This window comes from Apis cerana, linkage group LG10 (assembly GCF_029169275.1).
Source record: "Apis cerana isolate GH-2021 linkage group LG10, AcerK_1.0, whole genome shotgun sequence".
Classification (NCBI taxonomy): domain Eukaryota; kingdom Metazoa; phylum Arthropoda; class Insecta; order Hymenoptera; family Apidae; genus Apis; species Apis cerana.
The window spans coordinates 9,247,501-9,272,604 of record NC_083861.1 but is presented as its reverse complement, the minus strand read 5'-3'; the positions used below and the strand labels follow the sequence as shown (position 1 = coordinate 9,272,604).

The 25,104-nt window shown below is 49.0% G+C and overlaps 1 protein-coding gene across 5 annotated transcripts in view; it reads right to left on the bottom strand.

Annotated features, from left to right (window-relative positions):
- Nucleotides 1-25,104, bottom strand: part of LOC107999483 (protein vein) — a 205,590-nt gene that overhangs the window by 57,015 nt on the left and 123,471 nt on the right. For all 5 annotated transcript variants that reach the window (XR_009831357.1, XR_009831358.1, XR_009831356.1 and 2 more), the window contains exon 3: nt 3,788-3,930. Coding sequence is in view for 2 of the 5 variants with exons in the window: in XM_062080184.1 (XP_061936168.1) it covers nt 3,788-3,930 (143 nt within the window). In the remaining 3 variants the exon portion in view is untranslated. The remainder of the gene's footprint in view (nt 1-3,787; nt 3,931-25,104) is intronic.

Below are 25,104 nucleotides of genomic sequence, written 5' to 3'. Positions count from 1 at the left end.
GCTTGCATAATGGAAAACCGGGAGGAATAGTAGGCGCAAGTAGTACGAGTAAATAGTATGAGCGACGCGTAGTCAGATGGCGTATGCGCCGCGCCGTTCCACCGAGGACCGCTGTTTGTTTATTCGCCGTTGCGACGACAGGCCTGGAGAGAAATCGCGCGACAAGTTTTCGAGTTTCGCGCGGGGCGAGCATCTTCCACCGGCTAAGACAATGCCGCGAGGGCCACGACGCGCGTAATCACCTTCCAACACATTATATATACATATATATATATTCTCGTTTCCTCCTTTCCTTTCATCCAAATTTCGTAAAATTTCACGACGCATTTCAGAACGAGGAGAAGTTCCGCGCCATCTCGATCTTCGTTTCTCCACCGTAGTAGTAGTAATAGTAGTAGTAGTAGTAGTAGTAGTAACGATAGTAAGAGCGCGAGGGGGGCGAGTCGATCGGTCCGCTTTTAATTAATTCCGTAAGAACGATGAGCTGTTGTGTATATCCGCGACAGAGGGGCCCGGCACGGCGAAACGGGACGAGAGAAACAATGGGCGGAAAGACAACACGGCGCCATGGGATGGCTATCGCACCCGTCCCTGCCATCCACGAATAAGGGAGGTTTACCTTCCGCTCGTAATTGTTTCTATTCCGACGTTTCGTCGCCCCCTGCTCCGCCTCCTAATTGCCTCCGTTTCTCGTCTCTTCACCTTCGAGAGCGTTAAACGGACTTAAGTTTCTCTCCCTCTCGCTCTTTTCGATCCTTTCTCCACCGTTATCGTTATCCACCGTATCAGTATTTAAGACGAGGAATCATTAGCCGTCCCCCCCTCTTTCCCTCGATCGTCCGCTTCCACCCTCGGCTTTCATCCTTCGTGTTCTCTGCTCGGGACAAGATGTTCGGGGATACGATCGATATACGCGAGAAGAGACGGCATGTTTGTTTTGTCGCTGAATCGCTTTGAAAAGGGTATCGAAGGGGAGGAGAGGAAGATGCTCGGTCCAGAGGAAGACGATCTTCCGGTTGTCGATGGATAAATCGAGCGGAGCGGCTGGTGTCTGCCGGTTTTTTTTCTTTTTTTTTTCTGACAATTTCACCGTGTCCCTCCTTTCAGCCATCGCTGACGCGTGCATTCGCGCATCGTACAAAAGAACCCTTTTTCTTCTTTCTGCCTGCCCTCGGTTTCGCTCTTTGCCCCGGGTGTTTGACCGCTCGAGGATTTTCTCTCGCGGAACTTAAGCACGAAACCTCGGCGATTCCCTCCGTGCGATCCCTCGGATTGCGCAACGCTTCTTTCCCCTCGGTCGACGAGAACCCGCAAGTTTCTCCAAGCTGGTGAAAACGCCGTTGTCCGTCGTTGAAGTTGGTCCGAAGGAACGCGATATATCGATAAAATGGAAGAGGAGGAGGAGGAGGAGAGTCTAACGATTGAATTTTCTGGGATGGGATCCAGGGGAGAATCTTGGAACGTATAATTTCATCTCGATCTCCCTTGGTGGTGGTGAAACCTTATGTCTACGGGTGGCGGTGTAAGTCGGCCTCTTCCCTCGGCCGAACGACGCGGAAACGCGCCGTTATTGTATCGAGTTACACCTCGACGCCGGTAAAGCGCGCCATTGCGAGTGCAACTGCAATTGTTAAAACATAGCGCACACTCGGCCCACTCGGAGCATTCGAGTTCGTAGTAAAAGTTTGTGGTAAATGTTATTGCAGTCTGGCTAGAGCGCGCGCGGTTCCCTCCCTCCCTCCTTCGAGTAACTCTAGCCTTATAAACATTACCACAATCTGTTACCGCAATCGAGCGGCTAAAAACCGGTAAGGAGGCGCACCTCGAAACTGCCTCGAAAGTCGCGGATCCGAGAAAACCCCTGTCTCCTTGACCTTTCTTCTTTCTTTTTCTCTTCTCTCGATCGACGAAAGATCGGACGCGATCGAAAATCGTTACGTTTCGTTTCGTTCCGTTTCGCACGAATCGTACGTGTACACGAAAATAGGCAGCTGACTCGCCGCCATCAGCAGTTCGGATCTGTATGAAAGCCTGACGCGGCGGCCAGGCAGGGTTGTAATTGTCGCCCTTTGTCCGTCATACGAGCTCGGTGGCCCCACCGTGGCGGTGAACCGCAAGCTTTCCCGACCTAGCTGGAACCGCTACCCTGCGCGAGCATTATCGCATCAGCTGCTTAATCCTTGCTTTATCGCCTACGCCCGCCTGGCCCACATTTCCGATACCGACACTCTTCCCTACTTATTCCCGATATCATCATCATCATTATCTCTTTTCCTACTTGGAAAAGAGGATAATTCCTCCCTTCTTTCTTTCCTTCCACATTTTTTCTCGCCCTTATATATTTATTCAATCATGTTATCCATCGTCCCTTCTTTTCCAAACTTTCAACACAAACGGATCCTTCGTAAGGGGAGTCGGTTTCGTTTCGCACTTGTTGTGTATTTTCACCGTGGAATTTTTCGCCCCGGTTCGTTTCGAATCGATCCTCGGTATCCAGCGGACGGAATTGCGCAACGTGAATTTTCGAAGCGAGGCGAAGTTACGCTGCGAATTTCGCGCGTTTTTTCTTTCCTTTTTTTTCCTTTTCTTTCCCTCTTTCCACCAGGCTGTCTTGCCGCTTTTCCACCACCGGAAAGCGGGTGGTGCCCCATTCTCGGCATAAATAGGGTGGCGAGAAGCGTCTGCCAAATGTTGCACGTGTTATGAAAACCCATAAACCAACGTTCCGCACGGTGGGTTCCCGATGCGGAGGGAGGAAGGGGGCGGCTCGATGTCGATCGATCGATAAATGCGAACGTGTTTCAGACGTTTATGTGCATCGTGACCGCATCTTTCCAACGTGTAAAAGTTACACGAGTCGGTGAACCGATATCTTCCAGACGGAGGAGGATCGATCCGAGTCATATACTCTTTATTTTTTTTTATCTCCCTCTCTCTCGATTTTTCACCCACTCCCCCGAATGGAACGAAAATTAATACTCATAATACTCGTAACCCGGTTTAATTGCTTTCGATTTCGATTATTCGATTATTCGCGTGCACGAAACGCGGTCCCTGGCAAAGGGATGAAAGGATTTTCCATAACGTTTTATGGCATGATATTCGTAGACGAGAGATAAAAAAAAGAAAGGGGGAGAAAATGATTTTCATAGACGACAATGGGGGGTCATCGAAATGTCGCAGGTTGCGGGGCAGTGTATCGTGAAGTCGCGTCCCGTTACGCGTACAGCGCCGCTATTTTTTCCCCCACGGATTGAACGGCGATTCCACAGTGGGCGCACGCACCATCGGAGTTATGACGACAACGAGTGAAAACTGAAACGCGGCCGCGGCCGTGCATGTATCGGCAGGTGTTCCACCGTGGTATCGATCGATGGATCGGATCGATGCGATCGGCGAGAATCCAGCCGCCGGCTCCAACAAAAACACGCCGTCCGCACCCTTTGTTTCCTCCACCCTTCCCCGCTTTTTGTATCGACGATCGACGCCCGGGTAACGAACGCTGCCGCGTTTTTAAGGGCGCCGTTACACCGTGTTCCTCCTATATTTTTTTATTAATGAGATCGTCGCGGAAAGAAAGTTTCATATATATGTATATATGGATTTGTAGTGCGAAATAAATAATAAATATACATCTTTCTCTCTCCGACACGCGCTCTCTTTTTGTTCAGATTCTGCAGATTCTTCAAAAAGATGAAACACGAGATGGATCAAAAGGAAAAAATATAAAGAATAAAGAATACGAAGATTGTAAAAGAAGAAAGAAAAAGGGAGGGAGGATACTCACTGGTTTCCGGAATTCTCGTATCGTGAGCGACTAGAAGCTGGGCCGCGAGTGAGGCCCGATGACCGGAAGTACTCTCAGCTATGCACTCGTATCTGCCGCTGTCCTCAGGCTTCGCGGAGGATATCACCACTTTCGATCTCCGCCTGCACAACAGATAACGATTTGATTCGTCCATTATACATTATACAGTTTGAAAAGTAGTATACACAGGTAAGTGCATGACATAACGTAGTTGCAACGTAGTTGTCGACGGTTGTAAGCAGTTGTCAAGCGGTGGGATACGATAGGAAAGACGATCAAGGCTATTGTGCCTTGATGATATAAAAGGATAGAGGGGGGAAGAGGGTAGATATCGCGGATTATATTGGTCCATTATGTTTGAGCGAAGTGCGGGAATCGCGAGCGGACGAATGGATACCCTTTCCACTCGGCCGAGGAGCCCGAGAGTCCCGGGAGAAGATTCCGGCAAAGTTAGGGCAAACAGGGAAGTTTTGCTCGCGAGGATTCGAATACTCTTGGCTGGTAAGCTTCCGCGAGGTTTAGAGCGAGTCTCTGGAAATTTCTCTGGACTTCTCTATCCAGGAGGAAACTCGTTTTTCCGTATGAAGAAGCGGAAACTTCTTGCGCGAGGAGGAGCAACCTCTCTCGAACTTGCCCCCGAGACGCCCCGGCAAATTTAATAACTTTTCGAAAGCCCGCGGATTATTGCCGCCGGAATTCCCTCGTAACGCAAACATATCGATAACGATCGATGGAGGGAGCAGGGGGAGGGGTGGGGTGCCGCCTGCCTCGCCTCTCCCTTTATTTTATCCACCATATTTTCCCAAGTTACACGTTGAAACGTGTATCAAACTCCTTTGGGAAAACTTCTCGTCTCCCCGAAAACTTTATGCACCGAATCGTGCACCGCCTCCTCTCCTCTCTAGATTGAGTTACAATTTTTCACCGATATTTACCGCTGTTTATTTCCTCCCGAAGGGGGCGAGAAAGGGATAAAAGATCGAGGGAAAGAAAAAGAGGGAAGGATTGGAAAGAATTCGGCTGGGTGGGTGCGGTGGGGCAAGCGCGATGGAAAAAAATATGGCGAAATAAAGGGGGAAGGGGAAGAAGGAGGAATTTGTGGAGGCAAGGTCGAATTTGTCAACGAAGCACGCCACTTTGGACGACGAGGTAAAACGTGAGCTAGCTTCCGAGACTCCGCTTCTCCCCAAATTGGAACCGATTCAACCGGGTTTAAGATGACCCCTCCCCTTCCCTGCCACTTGTCGGGCAGAGTTTCTCGATGGCCTTGTATTACGCCGCAATCCACCGAGTCCACGTACCGGGACTCCGGGGGTTAACGGAGCGCGGAGAAGAGAAACTCGATCGTAAATCCACGCCCGGTTCCAATCCCCCCGTGGGATCTTGGCTCTTGGACTTTGACTCTCGCCGCTCGAGGCCAACGCCTTCCCTCGCAATCTTGCCGATTCTTTCTCTTCCACGGAATGGAAATCGATCGATAGGGGAAAGATAGGCCGGGTTAATTGACGCGAGCTGGCCGCGCCGTAATCCTTGGTCGATCGAAAGCCGCGACACGGCTTAGAGGAGCTGTCATTTCGAATTGGTTTTCAAGCTTGGCTGGCGCAATTTTGAAACCGAGATAGGATAAAACGGATAGCGCCACTTTCGACTAATTCCGGCATTTCAACTGCGCGGGCGATGATTAACGAAACGCGGTTGCGAATCGCGATCGGATCGGACGCAATTTCGGTGCCCGCCGCGCCGTGAATATATCCCTGTAGAATAATCCCTTAATCGCGGCCTAGATCGATGTTTTCTCTGCCCTTGTTGCGTCCACGCTGTTATTAATTTCCCCGCGTTGTCTCCATAACGTTAATCTCGATCCGGCTTAGCTTCGCCTCGTTAAATTTCATCGAGGACCCCCTCCCTCCCCTTCGTTCTCTTCTTTCCCGTACATTCGTCCGCGATATTTTCGGCGGAGGAGGGAGAAGAAACGCAAGTCCTCCGCGGGACAGCTTTTATAACTCGGCAGAAGCTGTGCCACGAAGGAAAGAATCGGAGAGAAGAATCTCCGTTCGAGGGGGTAATTGCCCTGCGGGCTGGAACGGACGAAAGGAGGAGAGGAAACGTCGAAAGGTGGGTGGAAGCGCGGGAGGAGCACAATGGCGGTGAATACAATTTGCGCGGGCCTTCGACTTCGACTTTCTCCCCCTTTGCTCCCTCGACCCTTCGCGCCGTATCTTATCACACCCTCTTCTCGCGCGTGTTTACATAAACGTATGCAGGAGAGGCCGATATCCCACCTCGATGAATACGGGATCGCCGGTGTTTTTACGTTTCGAGAGGTTGAATTTTTCCCCTTTCATCGCGCGATGGAAAAGATGAAATCGTCTTCCGCGATCGACTCGAAATTGGAACGTTTCGCGCACACCAACATCCGACCGAGTCGAAAGAAAACAGAGAATCCTGGGAACGAGATTTTCAGTGGCTTTAGCCGTCGACCACCTTCCCCTCCTTCCCTTTCCGAAAAGTGTCCGACAGACGGAGTCGCGGCAACAGGGAGGAAGCAGCGAAAATATTTGCACGAGTCGAGCCGCGAGAGCCAAGAGCCCCCACGGCTTGCGTGTCGTCTGTTCATCCCCTTTAAGCGATTTCACATGCGCGCGTTCACGGGATACGAAGAGATAGAGAGAGAGAGAAACGTTGAGAGCGGGGAAAAAGACGGGAAAAGGCGAGGAGGGACGCAGAGGCGGTGGAACCGCGCGATGGATCCAGCAGGGAAGGGTTTCTAATTTGGTGCCGCGGCAAAAATCGACACTCCGTCTAGACTACCGCCACTCTCCGGCTTAGTAGGCGCATATATATGTCGGGCCTTCGCGAGAGAGCGAAAGAAAGAGAGAGAGAGAGAGAAGAAGAAGAAGAAGAAGGTTCCAGGAGTGTTGGGAGCCCGACCGAGGGAAGGAAGGAGAGCGAAGGAGCGAGAAATATATGGAGGAGGAGAGGACGGATGAAAGAGAGCCGGAGAGAGATAAACCGAGATTTCTATTTATGTATTCCACCTCGTTCATGACTCCGGCCCGTCTTTCGCGCTCTCCTTTCATCTCGTTACGTTTTTGCGGCCGGTTAGCCTCCTCCTCCCCGCTCGCAACCCTCCGCGAGAACCTTTTCAACGCGAGAATCGTGGAAACGGGATCGATCCGTCGACGACTTTTCTTTTCTTCTTTCTTTTTTTTTTTTTTCTTTAATCGATCGATCCGTCAAATCGATTAATCGCGGGAAGAGGACGAAATCCGCGTCATTTTTTCCCGCATTTTAAAGCGCTTTTAATCAAGTTTAAGAGATCGGGTATTTTATATTTAAGAGTCGAAGAGAGGAACGTTACAGTTGGAGAAAGGATCAGACTGATTCGTCGATACTTGGCCGTCGGAAATGAAGAGGACTTCTGGAAGGGAAAAAGCGTACTTACATACTCCGTGGAACCGGTGGTAAGATTAGGTAACTCGGTAACCTTAAGAATGGATTTTACGATCTAGTCTAAGTGAATGCAATTCTCGGGAATACGGCGAGATCGACGGGAATGTAACATTCCTTTAACGTTTCCCATAACATGTCTCAACCTGGACTCACAATAATCGCTACATCGCTTCTTCTACTTTGCAAGGTATCAAACGGGTTGCACGTATCGACCGCGTGCTACGAAATCCTTCGCCCGACAGTTTTTCCCATCATATTTTCCCCGCGTAACGAGCGAGATCCGATTCACCCACCGTCCCGCCGCTCCATAAATCTTTCTCAACGCAATAACGCTCGTCCAATCATTCACGTACACCTCCGTCTTCGTCTACGCGTTGCCTCGAGACGGAACGTTGTAGAACAACTCACCGAAGTGAGTGAATGAACCAAAGAATTGCCTCTATTCTTTTTTTTTTTTTCACTGTCCAAGAAGAACGCACCAGATACTACGCTGCGTAGATATGCATATCCAGATACTCTGGTTAAGTTGGAAAATTCACGGTGAAGCAGCAGCGTAATTCAGGGGAGGAAATCAGGAGAGGAACGAACGGGGGTCTCTTCGACCGAGCGTTTATCGAGCGCATCTTCAACGCGATTATTACACGGAGATCCATTTCTACGTAGTAGGTGCACCTTTCGTCGGTTCTATTAATATTCCATACGGGGGATTTAAATCGTCCTATCCCGCGTAATCAAATATCCATCCCGTCTCGCGATTAATACGAATTACACGTCCACGTACGTTTTCCAGTGCGAGCTTATTTCCACCGCCCACTGTCAGAGATAATTATTGCGCGGCGCTCGTAGTTGGGCTTTTAATTTCGACTCCCCCTCCCCCGTAGTTTCGTAGGATCACAATTGGAAACGAGAACGGTGGGAGCCGGTGTTTAATTACCCGGAAGCGGAAACTGATAGTTTCAAAAGCGTTTTAAAGTCAATTAGTACGTATGATATTTCCCAAAAGGAAACGAGAGTGTTGTAAACCCATTCCGAATTAATTTTACGAATAATCTTTGACAAGTTCTCGCCGAGGTTGCGATCGCACATAGATCGCACGAAGAGCACGGGGTTAATTCGCGATCTCTCCCTTCCTTTCCCCCCTTCTCTTTTCCTTTTCTTTTCTTTCTTTCTTCGTGCTCGTGGCCCGAGGGGACAAGCGATATCGCGAGGAAAGGAGGAAAAAAGGAGGAAGAAGAGCAGGAGAAAAATTCGCGAGGAAAATAATCCTGACCGGCCGGGCGAATAAGAATGGCGCGTATCCTGGGATTTTACCCGCTTTTTCTCCCTCCCCTTCCTTATCTCTCTCCTCGTGCGATCGTTCGAGGGCTTTTTCGAGGGATTTTTCACGGGGAGGAAAAAATCGCCCCGAGAATTTACTCGAAGCACGACGAGTTTGTTGTAACGCGATTCCGTGTTGCGGGTTGTTCTGTTCAACGATTCGAACAACCGAAGATCGGGGAGAGTTCTCGCGGCGCAGAGAATCGAAACGCGCAGAGACGAATCGGTTGATCCGATTGACCACCGGAACGGGCTTCCTAATGGCGGGCGTCGCTGCGAACGGCGAGCGAGGACCCGCTATCAGCCTCGTAATGGAAACGGCGTGTCGTGAAAAGGAGATACACGGGGGAGGGAAAGAGTGGGGAGGGTAGTTTCTTCGCTCTTTCCCTGTTGGGGTGCCCCCTCTGTTTTTCTTCCATCCCGTGGAAACGGTTAATGGTTTTCTTTTGGGAGGCGGGTGGCTCGCCGCCACTCTACCGCCTCTCTGGTTCGAGGCCATTCGGCCTCCTCTCTTTCCCTCGTCTCCCGTCCTCGTCGCTTTTTCGTCTTCATTCGATCACGCGCGTCACCCCTCCCCTTCTTCCTCTCTCTCTCCATCAAAATTCCACGTCCACGAGAAACGATTGTATCGTGGACGTCGACACGAACAACGTTTCAGGGACGGTCGATAAGACGGCTCTCCTATTTCTATTATCGGCTCGTTCCTCTTTCCCGTTCGATTCACTTGGACAAGGATCGCGGGTTGCGCAGCGTGGCCAAGAATCGGCGGGGCGGAAAAGCGAGCGAGCTTTTGCGAAACGCATCGTTCGGGGGGAATAGATCCGTGGTAGTTTCGATGGGTGGAGAAGAGGAGGAAGCGTGGCAAAGTGGGTTAGGAATTGCGGAAGGGGGACGCTTGGAATCATGGAGGCGCGTGGGACAGAGCGCGCGGCTGACTTATGCTCGATGCAAATTCCTTTCGATCGTTCGGTATGACGTTCGGTGGCTGGCATTGGCCGCTCGCTCGAGTTTCGATTTCGGCGTTGTTTCGATTCGGGCGAGGCGAGGTATCGAATTACGTGTCGTCTGGAAGTCGAGCCGCGGGTTGATTTAACGAATCGGTTACGTTACCGAGATACGAATAACGATGGCCAGACAACGCGACGCTTCTCGGTAGTCCCCGACCAGACTTCGAACCGTGCTTTCTAATTTTAGTCGGGACAGCTCAGTGCCGTAGCGCCCGGCTCGCTCGATTCGAGCGCGTTTTCACGGTTCGCTCATCGAGCAAGCTTTTCGGGAAGAAAAGTCTCCGTTATAAACTCTCCGATATATATTAGTCGAATCTCGCGCGAGAAAACTATCCGTATCCGTCGTCCTTTGTTGTTATTATCATAAGCAAGTAACGACGAGTCTTCCTTCGATCGTCGAACGAGGCGGACGTGTTATTCGAGAGCGAAACGTAATATTTGAAATTATATCGAAATTAAATCAATACTAGTTTTTTATTATTTCTCGACTGAATATCGAATTCGCGACATTTCGTCTCGATATCGTCTTCGCAATATCGTTGTCCCGATTCGAAAGGTCGTCGAAATCGTTCCAAATCGCGTAATAAAAATTGTATCGTATCAAAAAAAGAAAATTTATTATTCCTTTCCTTTCGAGGAAATCAACACGTACAACACTGGCGACAAAGAGGTGGTCCCCGATCTCTTTCCTCGTAACACCGTGTTGCAGGCGAGCAGAAACTCGTAAAAGTAACTCGAGCCGACTCGATTCCACGCTCAACCTCCTATCGTTAGTTGTAATTTTAATCCAGCGGGGAACATTAACGCGAAACGAGCGGCGCGCGTTAACGATCCCGTAATTCCGCCGAGTTTCAGTGATCGAGGAACATCTACGATCGAAGGAGGACCGGAGTAATATCCCGAATCCTCTTGAACAGCGGAGGAAAACTCGATCGACTTTTCCTTCCGAGGAAATACTTTGCTCTTCGCCAATTCCACTCGTCGTTAGTTCCACGCGCTCGTCCACGGTCTCACGAAACATTTGCAGTTTCGAGAGATGTCCAAATATCGCGTCAAATTTTTGTTCCCCCGCTTTTTGCTCGTTTCGCTCGTTTATTCGAGCAATCGCAACGAATCCGTAAAACAGCTTGTTCCTTCTCTCGGAGGAGAAAATTTATGGAAGGTGTCCGAGACGTTTGGAGCGATCGTTGCGCGAACACCTCTTTCGAACGAGGATACGGGAAACGGGTCGAATTTACGACGACGTCCGCCATTTTTCCGTCCGCGGGCACACGGTTGAAAGCGCAAGTCCCCGTGACCCGGGCGAAATGTCAGAGCGTCGGTGCTTCCGCTTAAGTCAAAAGCTGCGCCGTTCGCACGCTCGCCCGGTTATAAATACTGTGTGACCCATCAATGCCACTGCTGCCACCATTCAGAAAGGAGCGAAGAAGCCGGGAATCGGGCGGACAACGTGGCTCGAACGCCAGAGAGAGGGAGACGGGAAAAGAGGGTTTTATGGAGAAAAAACTTGCCATCCCGTCCCCTTTTTCCTTCCCTCTTTTTCTCGCCCTCCATGTCTCATCCTCCGCCACGAGTTTTTCCTCTCGCCACCTCGAACACCTCTTCTCGAGCGTGGATAGATAGAGAACCCCTCCCTCCCTCCCTCTCTCTTTCTCCCTCTTTCGCTTCACCGTCGAGAGATAGGACATCGAAAATAATAATATCTCCCCCCACCCTCCCCCTGTCGACGTAATAAATTGTGACCGAGAGACGAATAGAGCGGTGTCGTTTATGTAAAACAGTTTAGTCTGGTGTCGCGGTCGCTGATTTATCCGGCGCGTTAAACAAACCGTAGAAATAAAGGCGGCGCGGTGCAAAGACGTGGCTCGTTTTATTTTAATCTCATCCCCTGGCCAGCCTCGCTTTCGTGCTCGCTCGCTTTCCTCGCCACTCCGATATCCCGATCGCGTCTCGTCTCTTGGTTGCTTACGCGAGTTTATATTCCCTTTAATACTCGATTCCGTTTCCCTGTCCGCGATCGGCCCTATCCTCGCAACCCCCTGCTCTTTCGAGGGGAGAGTATTTCCACCCCGGAAACACAAGTTTTATATCTCGCCCCCATTAACTCTTCGCCCTTTCACCCGTATTCGCGTTATCGCGATCTGTCAACGCGAGGAGAGGATTCGTTATTCGACGAATAAACCGCGACATTATTCCACCTTCTGTTCTCACCTTGATCGATCATATATACGATCCTCGAGAGAGATCGCGTTCGAAATTAATTTGTTTCCCGTCGAATCGAAACGAACGACCGTGAAGAATCCTCCTCTCTCTAGAAATCGATCCGATCGAATCGAGAAAGTTTCGGACGCAAGGTCGTCGTGCACGTTGGAAAAAGGTCAAACGGATTTCGACTCGGTCGGATGGAAGAGAGAGAGAGAGAGAGAGAGAGACATCGGAACAAAGGTCTTGGCTCGAAAGTCCGGCGGCTGGCTGTTTTGGAGTAGGGCGAAGAAAAGAAGAATCCGGTATAGTTCTTAAGCAAGGATGAAGTGGCCTACGGTCGAGTCCTCTGGAGGGCTTTTCACCGGTATCCGCCCCTAATCTCCCTTAACCATCGAGCCGCTTCCTCCGCAAAAGTCTATATATCGCGGGTTACGCCCCGATTCGTCAAGAGCCACCTTCGGCGCCTGGCTCTTGCTCTTCATCTTTGCTCGCGTCTTCCCTCCCCCTTTCCATCCCCGTTTCCTCTTCTCTCCAGACGCTACGCTCCGACTACTTCCCCTCCCTTTCCACTTCGCAAACTCGCTCTCCGACGGTTTCTTTTGCTCGGCCACGGGGGTGAAAAAGAGGGTGTGGTTCGTTTCCCTCGACTACGTCTCTCACCTCTCGTCGCGAGAAACTTGGTTTCGCGACCTTTAGCCTTCACTGATTTCCGTTTTTACCAGAGATTGCCCTTTCGTCGACCTCGATAGAGAGGGGAAAAATGAAAAATAGAGGGCGATGCGTGTGTTCTTCGCTCAGATCCGCGTTAATCCGATCGAAATTTGATCGCGCGAGACGCGTTGGATTGTTGTTACGTCGGAGCCAAAAGGAAAATCCTACTTGAAAATTGGCAAGAGAGACAAAAGCAGCTTTGTATCCCACCACTTGGGTGGATCTTCTCTCGATCGATCTTTTCGAAAAGGGTTCCCTTTTGAAACGTTAAGAGTCCTCTCGACCTTCTTCGCATTCCCTTTCCCGGGCATTCGGGATAATTTTAGGAAAACGAATTTCCCTCGCCCGTTTATTTAACGCCTTGGAAAATACTCGATCCTGGCGGAAAACTTGTCGAAAAGGAGCCTCTCTTACCTCCTTTCTCCCTTCTTCTTCTTCTTTTTTCACGGCATCTTTTAATAGTTTCGAAAAGTTTTCAAAGGAGAGAGTTTTCCCTTCGAGAGTTTATCCGCGATTCGTCGGGGTATTTCTGGAGGATCGAGAGAGAGAGAGAGAGAGAGAGAGAGAGAGAGAGAGAGAGACAGGTTCGAACAGGACCGATTTAAATCTAAGCAGAGCGTTTTGGCAAACGCGGGGAATCGGCGTCTCCCTCTCTCTCTCTTTCTCTCTCTCCACGGATCAGAATTTCTTCTCGGTGTCTCGCAGTTTTCTTTCCCTCCGCGTCTCCGCCTCGCCTCGTTCCTCGTCCAACATAGCCGAGCGTGAGTCATCGACGGAGGACCGGGATGCTGGACCTTGTCGCGAATCTAAATAAATACGGACACGCGCGCGAAAAACGAGGCAGAGGAGGATCGGGTTGAGGGCAGGGGGTGCGGTCGGTTACCGAGACATCGCTTAGAAATGCGTGAGTAAGAACATTAGGCCGTGGTAAATTTATATCTTCGCGGCTTTCACCCCGTCCCTTTCGGCCTTCGTCCGCCTTTTCCGCGACTCGGCATGCTTTCTCTCTCCCTTTGACGGATACAAAATTTCTCCCCACTTTCCGTCTTTCGAGCAAACATCTTCCCGAGGATTAGAATAGAAAAATTCTTGTCGGTCGAAGAAAAATGTCGAACTCGAATTTCTCGCCGCCAGTTTTCCTTCCCCCCCTCATGCTGGATGAATTTTTATCCGAGGAACGGGATCAAAGTTTGATGAACGTGATCGAGGTGATAACCGCACAAAGGATTTTTATTCTCCAAAATATCGCAAAAAAAACTTTTGGCCTTTTCTTATTCCGTATAAATTCTTGCGTAAATATCTAACTTTTCGACCGAAGATGTCTCGCGGCACGGATAATAATGATCCCAAATAAAAAGAAGTTACTTTTGAGATGGAATCGAAGCGCTAATCCCAGATCTATTCAATACGACACGAATTTTGAATCGCGATAGAAATTCGTTAGAGGGATGAAAATTACAAGTTGTCGAGCCGACGGTGGGCCGTAGAGTGACGAAAGGCGAGCAGGGGTGAAAGCGGAGAGCGGCGGTCGGGGATATAACGAACTACGCTCGTAATCATGGTCCACGGACTCATCGGGATCGTTCTCCGCCGCGCTGCCCCGTTAAAATTGTTAAATTATAAACTAACGCGTCGCAGTCGGTCGACAGCGTCGGTAATTCGATTCGCGACTCTCGAATCTCGCCTGTCTCGATTTTCTCGGCCGTGCAAGGTCGTCTCCCGCACAACGATCGATTTTTCCCCAGATCTCGCGCCACGAATTCGACGCGCTAAAAATCACCCGCCCGATTATTTTTCTTTCTTTTCTCATTTATTATTCCCCCCTCCAAATGAAGTTCGTTTCACAGACGACGAGATGAACAATATTATTCGAATGGCCGATACGAACGAGAGAATCAAGTTTGCACGCGTGTCTCTTGTCTCTCGTGTTTGTCCATCATTCTTCTCCTTCTCCTAGCAACGTAACGAAACGATACAATTTTAGAGAGAAGCGCGTGTTAAAAAACGAAAGTCGGCGATGTTTTCGGGAGACAACGAAGCATTTACAACAGTGGCAGCGAGCCACCACTTTGGCCACGGATGCCCATCAATTTTAATTAATTATTAATTTGGCGTGCACAAAGGCGCCTACCTATTCGACCCTCTCTAGGTCGCTCTCTCTCTCTCTCTCTCTCGCTCTCTCCCTCTTTCCGCCCCACGCCCGCCGTTCCATCGCCGAAATTTCGCACAGGTTCCATTATGAACGCCGGGGATCTTTAAAGGAAACAAGCTGTGCGAGCGGAACGGTACGAACATTCTTAATTAATCGTTACTAATTGCCAAAGAGCGGATTGTATATTCCCTCTGGTAATGAGATCGTACCAGTTTCTAGATCTCTCTCTCTCTCTCTCTCTCTTCCCTCCGCTTTTGTTTCCGCCTCGTTACTTTCTCGTGAACTGCTAATACCGTTGAGAGGACGATTGGCTGGTTTTCATGGTGTAATTTCAAAGTCTCCTCTTCTCAAATGGGAGATTCGACGATCGGCGGAGCAAACTGGAAGAAAAACCGTAAGTCTCTGTTTCAGGGGAATGGAGGGAAGAAAGTTTGCAGACGCCCTTTCATAAATATTCCGAGGATGCGAAGGGTTAATTGCCCTATACGTATTCGCCCTCGTTTTCGGGAGCCTAGCTGTAGGCCGAAAAGCATCGCCGCGCTCCGTTTTCGGTCACGCTCGAACGATCGGTCATTTCGCCTCGATACATTTTCCCCTCCAAGGAATCTATAAATATTTGATTTCTTTCGCCGGATGGTACCGCAGTAACCCTCTCTCCCCAACCGTCCTCCCATTGCGGATCAACCGTGGAAAATCGCCAGTTGATTTTGCCCTCCGCCCCCCTTCGACCCTTTCGATCTTTCACCCTCGTCGCGTTCCCGAGTCGAGCCTCGTTTTCCACGTGGAGGATTTCGTGAACTGGCCGATGATGCCGGTGTGATTGGACAACGTCCAACCGGCGTCGCAATCGTAACAAGGGGTAAGAAGGGCCGAAAGGGGAGAGGTGGGCTCGTAGAAGAAACACCTTGCGGATGTATCTCTCTCTCTCTCTCGAATATCTCTCAAGCCCCCTTCTTTCCGTCAACCACCTTCTTTTCTCCCCTCCTCCTACTTTTTTCTCCCTTCCACCCCCTTGGAAGGAAGAGAGCGGCGACTTAATCGCATTTGGCAGTGGTCCAGGACACGAGCAAAGTTGTACCAGAAGCTTGTCGGTCGGTCACAGTTATCCCTCCAGGAAAGTACGTTTGTTTCATCCGGTGGATACGCGCGAGCTGGTTACTCGTTTAGTCGTTAATTTCGTTCCTTCTGGCACCGGTATAGGCGGGGGAAGGGGAGTTCGGTTTCTTCTTTTCCCTTCTTTTTTTGGTTTTCCGGTTGCGGTACTTTTTCCTTCCCCTCCCATTCTGCCGCGATTGTCCCATGCTTTTTCAGCCGCAGTAATCCCCTGCTGCTGCCGCTGTCGCTGACCGAGAAGCCGAAAGGTGACCACCCCTTAAAGGGCTCTCCACCTCCCTTGGGAGAAGAATTTTTTTTCAACCAATGGAACCAACGCGAATCAAGCCGGCTTCCAAGCCGAGTGGAATTTCGGAAGAAACTTGGCGCGGCAGCGGTGAGCCGGCTGCTCTGTTGCTTCCGGCAAATTCCTTAAATCAACCCCTCCTTTCTCCAACGACCTATACCCCGTTCTCCAACTTCAAAGGGGATGAAACTATGCCTGGATCCCCGATCCGATCCCTTTACACACACACACACACACACACACACACACAGATATTTATATATAAACATGTATATCGAACGGAGAGGGAGAGTGAATTTCACGAGCGATCGATCGCGATCATCGACACACTCGAGACACGAAGAATCTCGAAGCGGATTCAGGGACGAGACTCGAAAGTTCGGGTTCGAGTTTCTCTGGATCGGGAGGAAACTCGTCGACGACCGGCTGCCCGTTAACAATGTAACGAGTTTCCGCGCGAGTAGGTACGGGTGGTGGAACAGGGTCGGGAAGGAGGAGGGGGAGGAGGGAAGCCTCGAATTTACACGCGCAAATAATCCGAAATAACGCCGGCAAGTCCGTTTCTCGCGTTAATACTTAAGCGATCGAGATATATTAATCTCCGCCGCGCCTCCCCTCCCCCCCTGCCGCGCTTTTCGTATTCATCGCGAATTTCAACTTCCCTCCGCGCTCCTCCACTGTTAAATTAATAACTAACAGCACCGGGTAGATAGGATTTCCCGGATTTCTCCCAAGCTATTCTCGCCTACTCGCGAGTGATGCTTCCACTCCTTATCTCTCCCTCTGTTTCTCTCTCTCCCTTTCTCCCTTCGTTTCTCGATTTCGCACTTTCCTCCAATTATGTTCCGATCTCCACCGAAAATTCCACCCTTTTCAATCGTTCGCTCGAGCATTTACGTCCGCCTTTGAACGAATTCGAAAATAGAGGAGATTAATCATCGCGCTTATTGTACCAACCTTTTCCTACGAGAAGCGAGAAGGAAATCGCACTCGTATTCCTTGAAGCCTCGTTCGAGCCTTACCTATCGCTCGTCGCGGGGAAAAGATAGAGACAGATAGATGGAAATTGGCGGAATACGCGATCCGCTTCTTTCGGTTCGTCCAAACCTGCGAGGATTCAGCTTGCATCTTCGATATGGAATGAAATTCTCCTCATCTCCGATCGGATGCGCTTACGTGAAATATGTATTCGGGGAAACGGGTATTGGAAGCGATCTCACGGCGTGGTGAACGAGGATGAACGAGGATAATCGGTGTGTAGGTGTATTAATTACGCATGCTTGTGCACGTCGCCCGGAAACGGCTTTAATAGTAAGAATGTAGCGATAATGTAGGACGCGTTATGCACGTTGTCGTTCCATTAGTCGCTCCGGTTGGATGAGATATTGATAAGCTTAACCGCGAACGGTCGTAACGCGTGGTTAATTATTCGGCGGGAGAGACGCGACGAAGGGAGGCCTGCGACTCGAGGAGATGATTTCGCGATCTGGAAAGAGGACGAGGGAATTTTCCAACGATGGATGCGCGCAGGTGCGCGCCGCTTGTGGCCTTTTTTAATGGAATGTGTGCAAGAATTTTGCACGGTCCAAGGGTTTCGGTTTTAAAAGTAACCGCGCGGTTCAGCGAATCGCGATATTCGTTTGGTCGCCCCCGTTTTTCCACTCCCTCGTTTCTCCATAAACGCTTCACCATTCGCGAAACGGACGAAATGTTTGTTTTATTGTCCGCCGCTTAAAAAATAACGGGGAAAGAGAGAAATCGCGAGAGAAATATTCCCCCAAGTTTTTTTTTTTTTATCTTGGAGGATGGACCTTCGATGAGATCGTGAGAACGGAAGGACAGAACTGAACTGGAGGAAAGGGATACGAGGAGAGGCGACTCGATTATCCGAGAACGGTAAAAACTGGCCACTTTTGTCCGTGGAGAAAACGGTCGCCGTTTTCGAAACTGATCCAGGTTGGTCGGTATTTGGTCGCGACGTTGCGTATTTGGATGGAAATTCCAACCGGTGGTGCTCCTGGAGGAGGCGACGAACAAGCGGTGGCGCACACCCGAATAATTCCGTCCATCTTTGGACAGAGAGCTGGTCCGGTCTCGTCCGGTAAATTATACACGCAGGGCCGTCGCATTCGTATGCATTTCTGGAATCGTGGACCGTGAAGCTGAGATACTGGTTGAAAAGCCGAGAGCTCGAGCGGCCGAGCTTTTAAGCCTGGCAAGCTGGAAACGCGCTCTCCATCCCTCGGATTCTTCCTCTCCCCTGTGTGAAAGGGACGCGATCGCGTGCTGTAAAATTGAAAACTGTGCGCACGGATCCTCGATCCCCTCCCCTCCCCCTCCCCCGATTATTATAAAAGTTGGCGAGCTTAAACGGCGGTTGATAGCTTCGAGGTATCCCATTTAATTCCAGAGACTTTAATCGAAATTGAAAATCCCAACCGGAGTACGAAAGATTCGCGAGAGATACGAATCCTATTTTTTATCCGGCCGGCTGCTCACCCCGGCTAAACTTGGCAGGGATTGAAAGCGTATATTTTATATCGATACACAGAGGCGCGAGATGGATGCATCGGCGCGCGTACGCGAACGTGGGAGAGCGTACTTTTTCCTGTTTTTCTTTTCCTTCCTTTTTCCTTCTATCGAGAAGAGGAAACTGTTTGCAGAGGGGACGCCAGGTGGGATAAACTTTATGATTGCCACGCTCTCGAGGATCTTCCCTCCCCCGACTTGAAAAGTGTTTGTAACGAAGCGCGACGGGCATAAAGATCCTCGCGTCTTCTCGGGTATAATGGTACCCGCGCCAACTCTAAATTGCTTGTTAAAAATCCTGTTGACTTTGCCGCTTTGTTTACAGGCGATGCCGGCAGCCACTCCACTCTTCGGCCAATTTTTGATCCTTTTTCAGCCGCTTCGCGAATTTATCGCTCCCGTTGCCCCTCTTAAGAAGTGAAGGAGAGAAGAGAAGAGAAGAGAAGTGACTCGGGCGGCGAAACTTCTTAACGACGGTCGATGCGCGGAGAATTAGTCGACGAAGATACGGTCTCGTTATTTCACGGGGAAATAATGAAACGCGGGAGGTTAAAACAATCTATCGATAAATCGATAGATAGACGAGGGGAAGGAACGAGTGGAGGAGATCGGCGCTTGGTCAGACGCGACCCGATCTTTCGGACTCTTTTATCATCATCGAAACTCCGCTGTTTTCTCCTTTCCCGTTCGTTCGTTTCCAACGAATTCGTTTTTAATAACAGAAATCAGATCGGAGATGAATATCTCCATTTTCTTGTTTATCGGAACGTTTGCGTCGATGTTTGTTTGCGCCGCGAGGTCGGCGAGCAGAAATACGGAGCCCGTTTCGAAACCCTCGAGAATCGGATATAGAAAGGAAATTGGACGGAAGTGTGTTTCGCTTCGCCTGAGAATTAACCGTTTAAAAAAAAAACAACAAGTTCCGTTTGAAGAGTATCCAAAGAGTATTTTCGATTTCGTTTAATCCAATTGGAATTTAAACGGTCGTAGGCGACAAAGGGTGACCGGAGAAATTCCGTCCTTTTGTAATTGACGCCGATGCGAGAGAGAAAGAGAGACATGTTCCACGTAACACTTTTTCCCTCCGAACAGGGACACGACGTTCTATCGAATCGATGGAATAAAGAATGGGGATCGTTCTCCCTAACCTAACCGCTCCAACAAAAGAATAATCGATACGATCGTGAAATTAATTAGTATTAGCCGAGTTGGCCCGCCCGTCGGGGTTATTCATTCGCATGCACGTAAAATGAATTCACGAAAACGGGACTTCTCTCCTCCCAAACCCTTTGTAACCCCGTGTTCCGCACACTTTGTTACCGGATAAATATGAACGAAACACACCGCTGTCGAAAAGCTTGCCCTTTGACCCGAATGCATCGGTCGATGCGATCATCCTCAGCTTTGATCCTCGCTCGACGAACCAGACTCGCAAAAAAAAGAAGAAAAAAAGAAAAACACGCACCCCTTCTTAAAGCCCCGTGTAAATCAGCCCAGATTTTCCTCGTGTATAATTTCGATCACCGCTGCGCCGAAAGGGGGATTCGCCGGCAGGGTTTCAGCGATTCATTGTGCGCGGTTTCCGTTGATTTATTAATTTTCATTAGCGACCGATTTACGAGGGAGGAAGATGAATCAGCGCGAGTCAGAAGAGAAAGAGAGAGTGTTCCGGGCAGAGTACAATAACGCGCTCCGTTTGCAGAGTCCCTCGGAGAATCCGGTTGCCGCTCGTTAACCTATTAACATTTTATTGCTGGCAATCTTTCCTGGTAGCACGTAGAGGCACGGATCGGCAGGAACGAGCGGTTTCGAGCGGTAACGAGGAACGAAGCGCCGCTTGCCTCTGGGTTAAGACCTTCCGGGGGACGGGGTGGTTCCGTTTGGTGGAGGTAAGAGGCACGTTCAATGGCCGTCCCGGAGATTTGTGAGTGGAAAAGCGAGCATGCACGCCCCCTCGAACGAAAACGCGCGGCCGTTACACAACCATTTACCCGCGACTACAATATTTGGCCGGGGTTTGCCTCCCTTTCTTTCTTCTTTCCTTTTTTCCTTTCCGGAATTATATCGCATAAATTTCGTTTCTTCGATCAGAGAAGAATCGTCGTGTACACACACACATATATATATATGAATTCGCTTTTTATCCGATTATCGTTCCTCGGTTTAAGCACCGGGGTTTCGGTAAATCAACTCGAATAATGATAAATAAATAGGATCGAATCGATGGCAATAAATGCGATTTATATCCGCGCGGATAGTTCGGCGATGAATGAAACCGGCGACGAGGACGATAATAAGTCGGGGGGGGACGAATCGTAAAAGCAACGATCGCGGACTCGTTCCGTGGTCTAATCTCGTTTAAGGCTGGCGGCCTTTATGGCCCGATCGTCCTACGCTCGCCCAATTACCCTCCCGTGACTCCACGTACCTTTAACGCGATCGTCAAGCTTTCGATGATTCTCCGCGTTGTAACGGTTCGTTCGCCATCTTCGATTCTTTTACTACAGTATTCTATATAAAATGTACGTGACAAAAAGAGGAAGAAATATATACACGTGCAAGAGAGAGAGAGAGAGAGATCTTTTTATCAATTTTTCCATTCCATTAATTTGACAAGATCGATAGAGTGCGTTTCAAAGGAAGCCGTCTCTCGAAGGATAGATGTTCCTCGAAGGGTCTCGAGACACGTTTTGCAAACCTGCAATCACCTAATAGCTCGCACTCCTGGTTCGGATAACGTCCAGTGTCCAGCGGATCGATAGAAATTCGATAGCAATACACCTGTCCACGATGAGGTAAATGAAAGACCTCCGTTTCGAGTACACACCGAGTATCTCAAAACTCGTCTTCTCCTAATGAGCCCCTTAAATACAAATTAAATTGTAAAAATCTTTAAATGGAAAAATGCTGATCTTTCTTCGACGAGAAATCTCTCCCACGGAGATAGACGCGGTGGTGATGGTGGTGGTAAGAAGATAAATGAAGATTCACGGGGTTGAACGGTGTTTGGGGAAGCCGGGATTCCGCGATTTCACTCGTTCGAGCGTTGGATGCAAGCCGCGCCGCGCCGCCCGTAATTATAACATTTACCCGTTTAATTTACGGGCGAGGGAGCGCAAAGAACGTCGCGCGGAAGCACTCTCGATAAGGGCTCTTACGCGACGGTGCACTTTTGTCAGCTCACCCTCCGCTACTTATGATGACAAATTAGCGAGATAACTAGTGGCGGCCGGATAATAAACGCCCGGGGAACACGGTAACGCACGAACGTGATAATTTCGGAATAATTGCCTGCGACTCGCTGCGAACGTCGTCATTGATCAAACTTGAACAAGGAACAACTGCGCCTATCCGTCTTCCGGATGAACCACGAGGCGATCGCCGATCCCCCCAATTTCTCCATTAATTTCTTGATTAATTGGTGACCCGCCGGTTTCTTCCACGATCACGTCCATGAGATTCGATAACGTGGAATGGACAGCGTTGCTCTTTCGATCCCTCAAGATCGATCGAAGCGAGAAATCGAAGCAGACACTTTTCGTTTTCGAGCCGAGAAGGTTAGAAATTTATTATAAGAGGAGGGCGAGAAATAGGTGGTCGTCTGTTTTTTCAATGGTGGAAAGTACACCATGGTTTCCACGAATCTTATTCCTTCTTGCTTCGTGCAATTCAATCGAATTTTTATATTACCGCTTTCAAGTTAATTGAACGCTTGGAAAATTAATATCTCCTTTAGGGGATGTCTCCTTTGTGCGAGGTATACACGTCGTGAAATTTCTTCTCTCCAGGCACGAGGGGAAGCGTGATAACAAGGCGAAAATAAGGGAGAAAAGGATAGATTCTATTATTCTCGCGTCTCTTGCGTTCGATTTTGGAATATCTAGAATTCTAGAACGCGTAGTGTACTGCTTGCATCCCGAGCTTATCCCCTCTGTACTCGGTGCAGCTCGAAAAATCCTCAGGATCGTGGGTTAAGAGACTATGTGGCGATTTTACGTGGCTCGTACACGCGGTGAGACACGTTCGATTTTACGAGCGGAATGTAACTTGCTCCCGACGATCCGTGGACGGTAATTGAAAATTACGATGGAATAGATGGGAGGGAGAGTCATCCGGAGGAAGTAGGGAAGTAGTCGTGAGATTTTTCTTTCATGATTTTATAACGGTAACGATAACCGATCGCACGTGAACGAAACCCGTGCAGGGAAAAGTGGAAAAAGTTTGCGAGCTGGGCGATTAAAGCGTTTTTATACCGCGCTTTTTTTCTCCCCTCCCCTCTTCTTTTTCCCCTCCTCCCCCATCACGTTTGTTGTCTATTCAGCCGGCGTGTTTGCTTTTATCTTTTTTTTTTTTTTTTTTTTTTAATGTTTATCTTTATCTTCATTTGTTTACCCGTTTATTTACAACCGGGATGATTTTGTTTATACACGTCCATTTGATATTTATCGATACACGGATAATGAAATTCTATATAATCGGAATAGAAATCTCATCACCCATATTTTCCCCCTTCTTTCCTCTTCTTCCGTATCGTGTCGGAATCAAACATTGGAGGGGGACTGCGAACTGGGCGCAACGCAACTTTGGGCGACGACGAGTTGTTGATTAATTCGCGAGAGGTAATAAAACTCTCGAAATATCGATGGACGGGATATAAAATTGGAACGATCCGCGATTCCTAATAATTCCATCCCGGGAAATGAGTCTCCTTCGTAAATTTATGCGATCGAACGGGCGAGATCGATTCTTCTTTCGAGCCAATGACCAATGATGAATTATTCTTCGTCCGTTACTTTTTTTTTTTCAACAACAAAAGCAATAAAAAAAAAGGAAAAAGGAGAAAAGAAGCTTCGAACAAATTTTTTTTTTTAATTTCGAACGGTTTTGCAGATCCTATCCTGATAATTAATTTACGATCCTCGCAAAAATTTACTTTTTAGGACCTATTATCCTATTACTCGCGAAAGAGTTAACCGACGCGTCGCAAATTTTTGGCCGGCAATCCGATTACTACTACTCCCTCGCACGCGTGTTGGCGCCAATTAATTAATTACGAATGAAAACAGTGGACATGAAAAATTCTATAACAAAAATTTTGCCCATCCATTTTGCCGCCCGATCTCTTTTTTTCACCTTTTCGTCCTCCCCCTCTCTTCTTCCCTTTTATCTCTTTCATCCGCCGAACCATTCCTGTTGCACGCCATATATGAAAAATCCATCTCTTCTAATTACTTAGATGATATCCGTTAAAAATCGCGTAATAAAAGGGACGATAATCGTTCGAGTGGGCACTTATACCATCGGTCCATCCCAACGGAATGGGAAAGCGACTAATTGCAAACGGCCATTAAACGCGGGTCCTCTCGTCGCGTTTTCGAGAGCGAAAGCAAAAATATGTCGCGATTCACTTTCTTCTCGCTTGAAACACCCTTCAAAAGCGAGCCCTCCGCTGTTTTCGAAAGCTCAAAGGCAAACGGTTTAACAATATCGCACGGGGAGGGGAGAATCTCGAGAGATAGTTGGTGGAAAGACGAGGCGCGGTTGTTTACGCGTTATTATCAAGAGAGAGCTTTGAAAAAACAAGCAGAGAAATGTACGTATATATATATATACATATATATATATATATATATATATATATACATATAGAGGGAGAAAGAGAGAAAGAGAGAAAGAGAGGGGATGAAGGAAAGTTTTGAAACCGTAGACGTTTGACTTTTGAAAAGAGAAAGAAAAGGAAGTCTCGATTACAATATGGCCACGTCTTACGCACACGCGTGCGCATCCCGAGCACATGAATACATCATCTTTAAAGAGTAGCAACGGCATCAGCGAAACGAGAGAGTCTTGCCAACAGTTGAGTCATCAGAGAAGAGGGCCGGCCTGCTCTCTCGCTATAATCGTTCCTCCGTGGATAGTAAATCCGGCCGAAAGGCCGTCTGAAATTATTACGGCCCCCAGGGACGTGGCAACGGCTCGCGGTGCCACGAGACGGAGTATTTACAAAACTACCCATCTACCGCCCCGAAAAAAGACACTGCTCGCTATCCAGAACGAATCCACGAATTCTTCCATCTCTTTCCTCTCCCCTTAAGAAGAGACACAACGAAGAGGGAAAGGAAGAAAGAAAGGAGGGAAGAAGGAAACGCAGGAGGAGGAGAATAAAAATTTTGGACCCGGTTCAAGCGAAACGATTAAAAGGGCAACCTCTTTTATTTCCAGCGGGATTCCGGGCCACGACAGTAGTAATAAAAGAAATCGAGCGTAATAACGGCGATTATGTCGTTACGATCGATCGGGCGGAGGCACGCGACCAACCAGCGCGGTGGAAATCGATGTCACACGCGGCTAATATTCTTGGCAGCGATATTTAGTAGCTCGACGAGTCGAGGGGAAGGGTGGGGGGAGGTGTGGCAGCCCCTGGAATGAAGAACGACGAGAAAACGAGCGGCGAAAGTTCCGAGATCGGAGGGAGGGGGGCGCATAGGTCTAAATCGGTGCCAAACACGAAACACAATTTCGT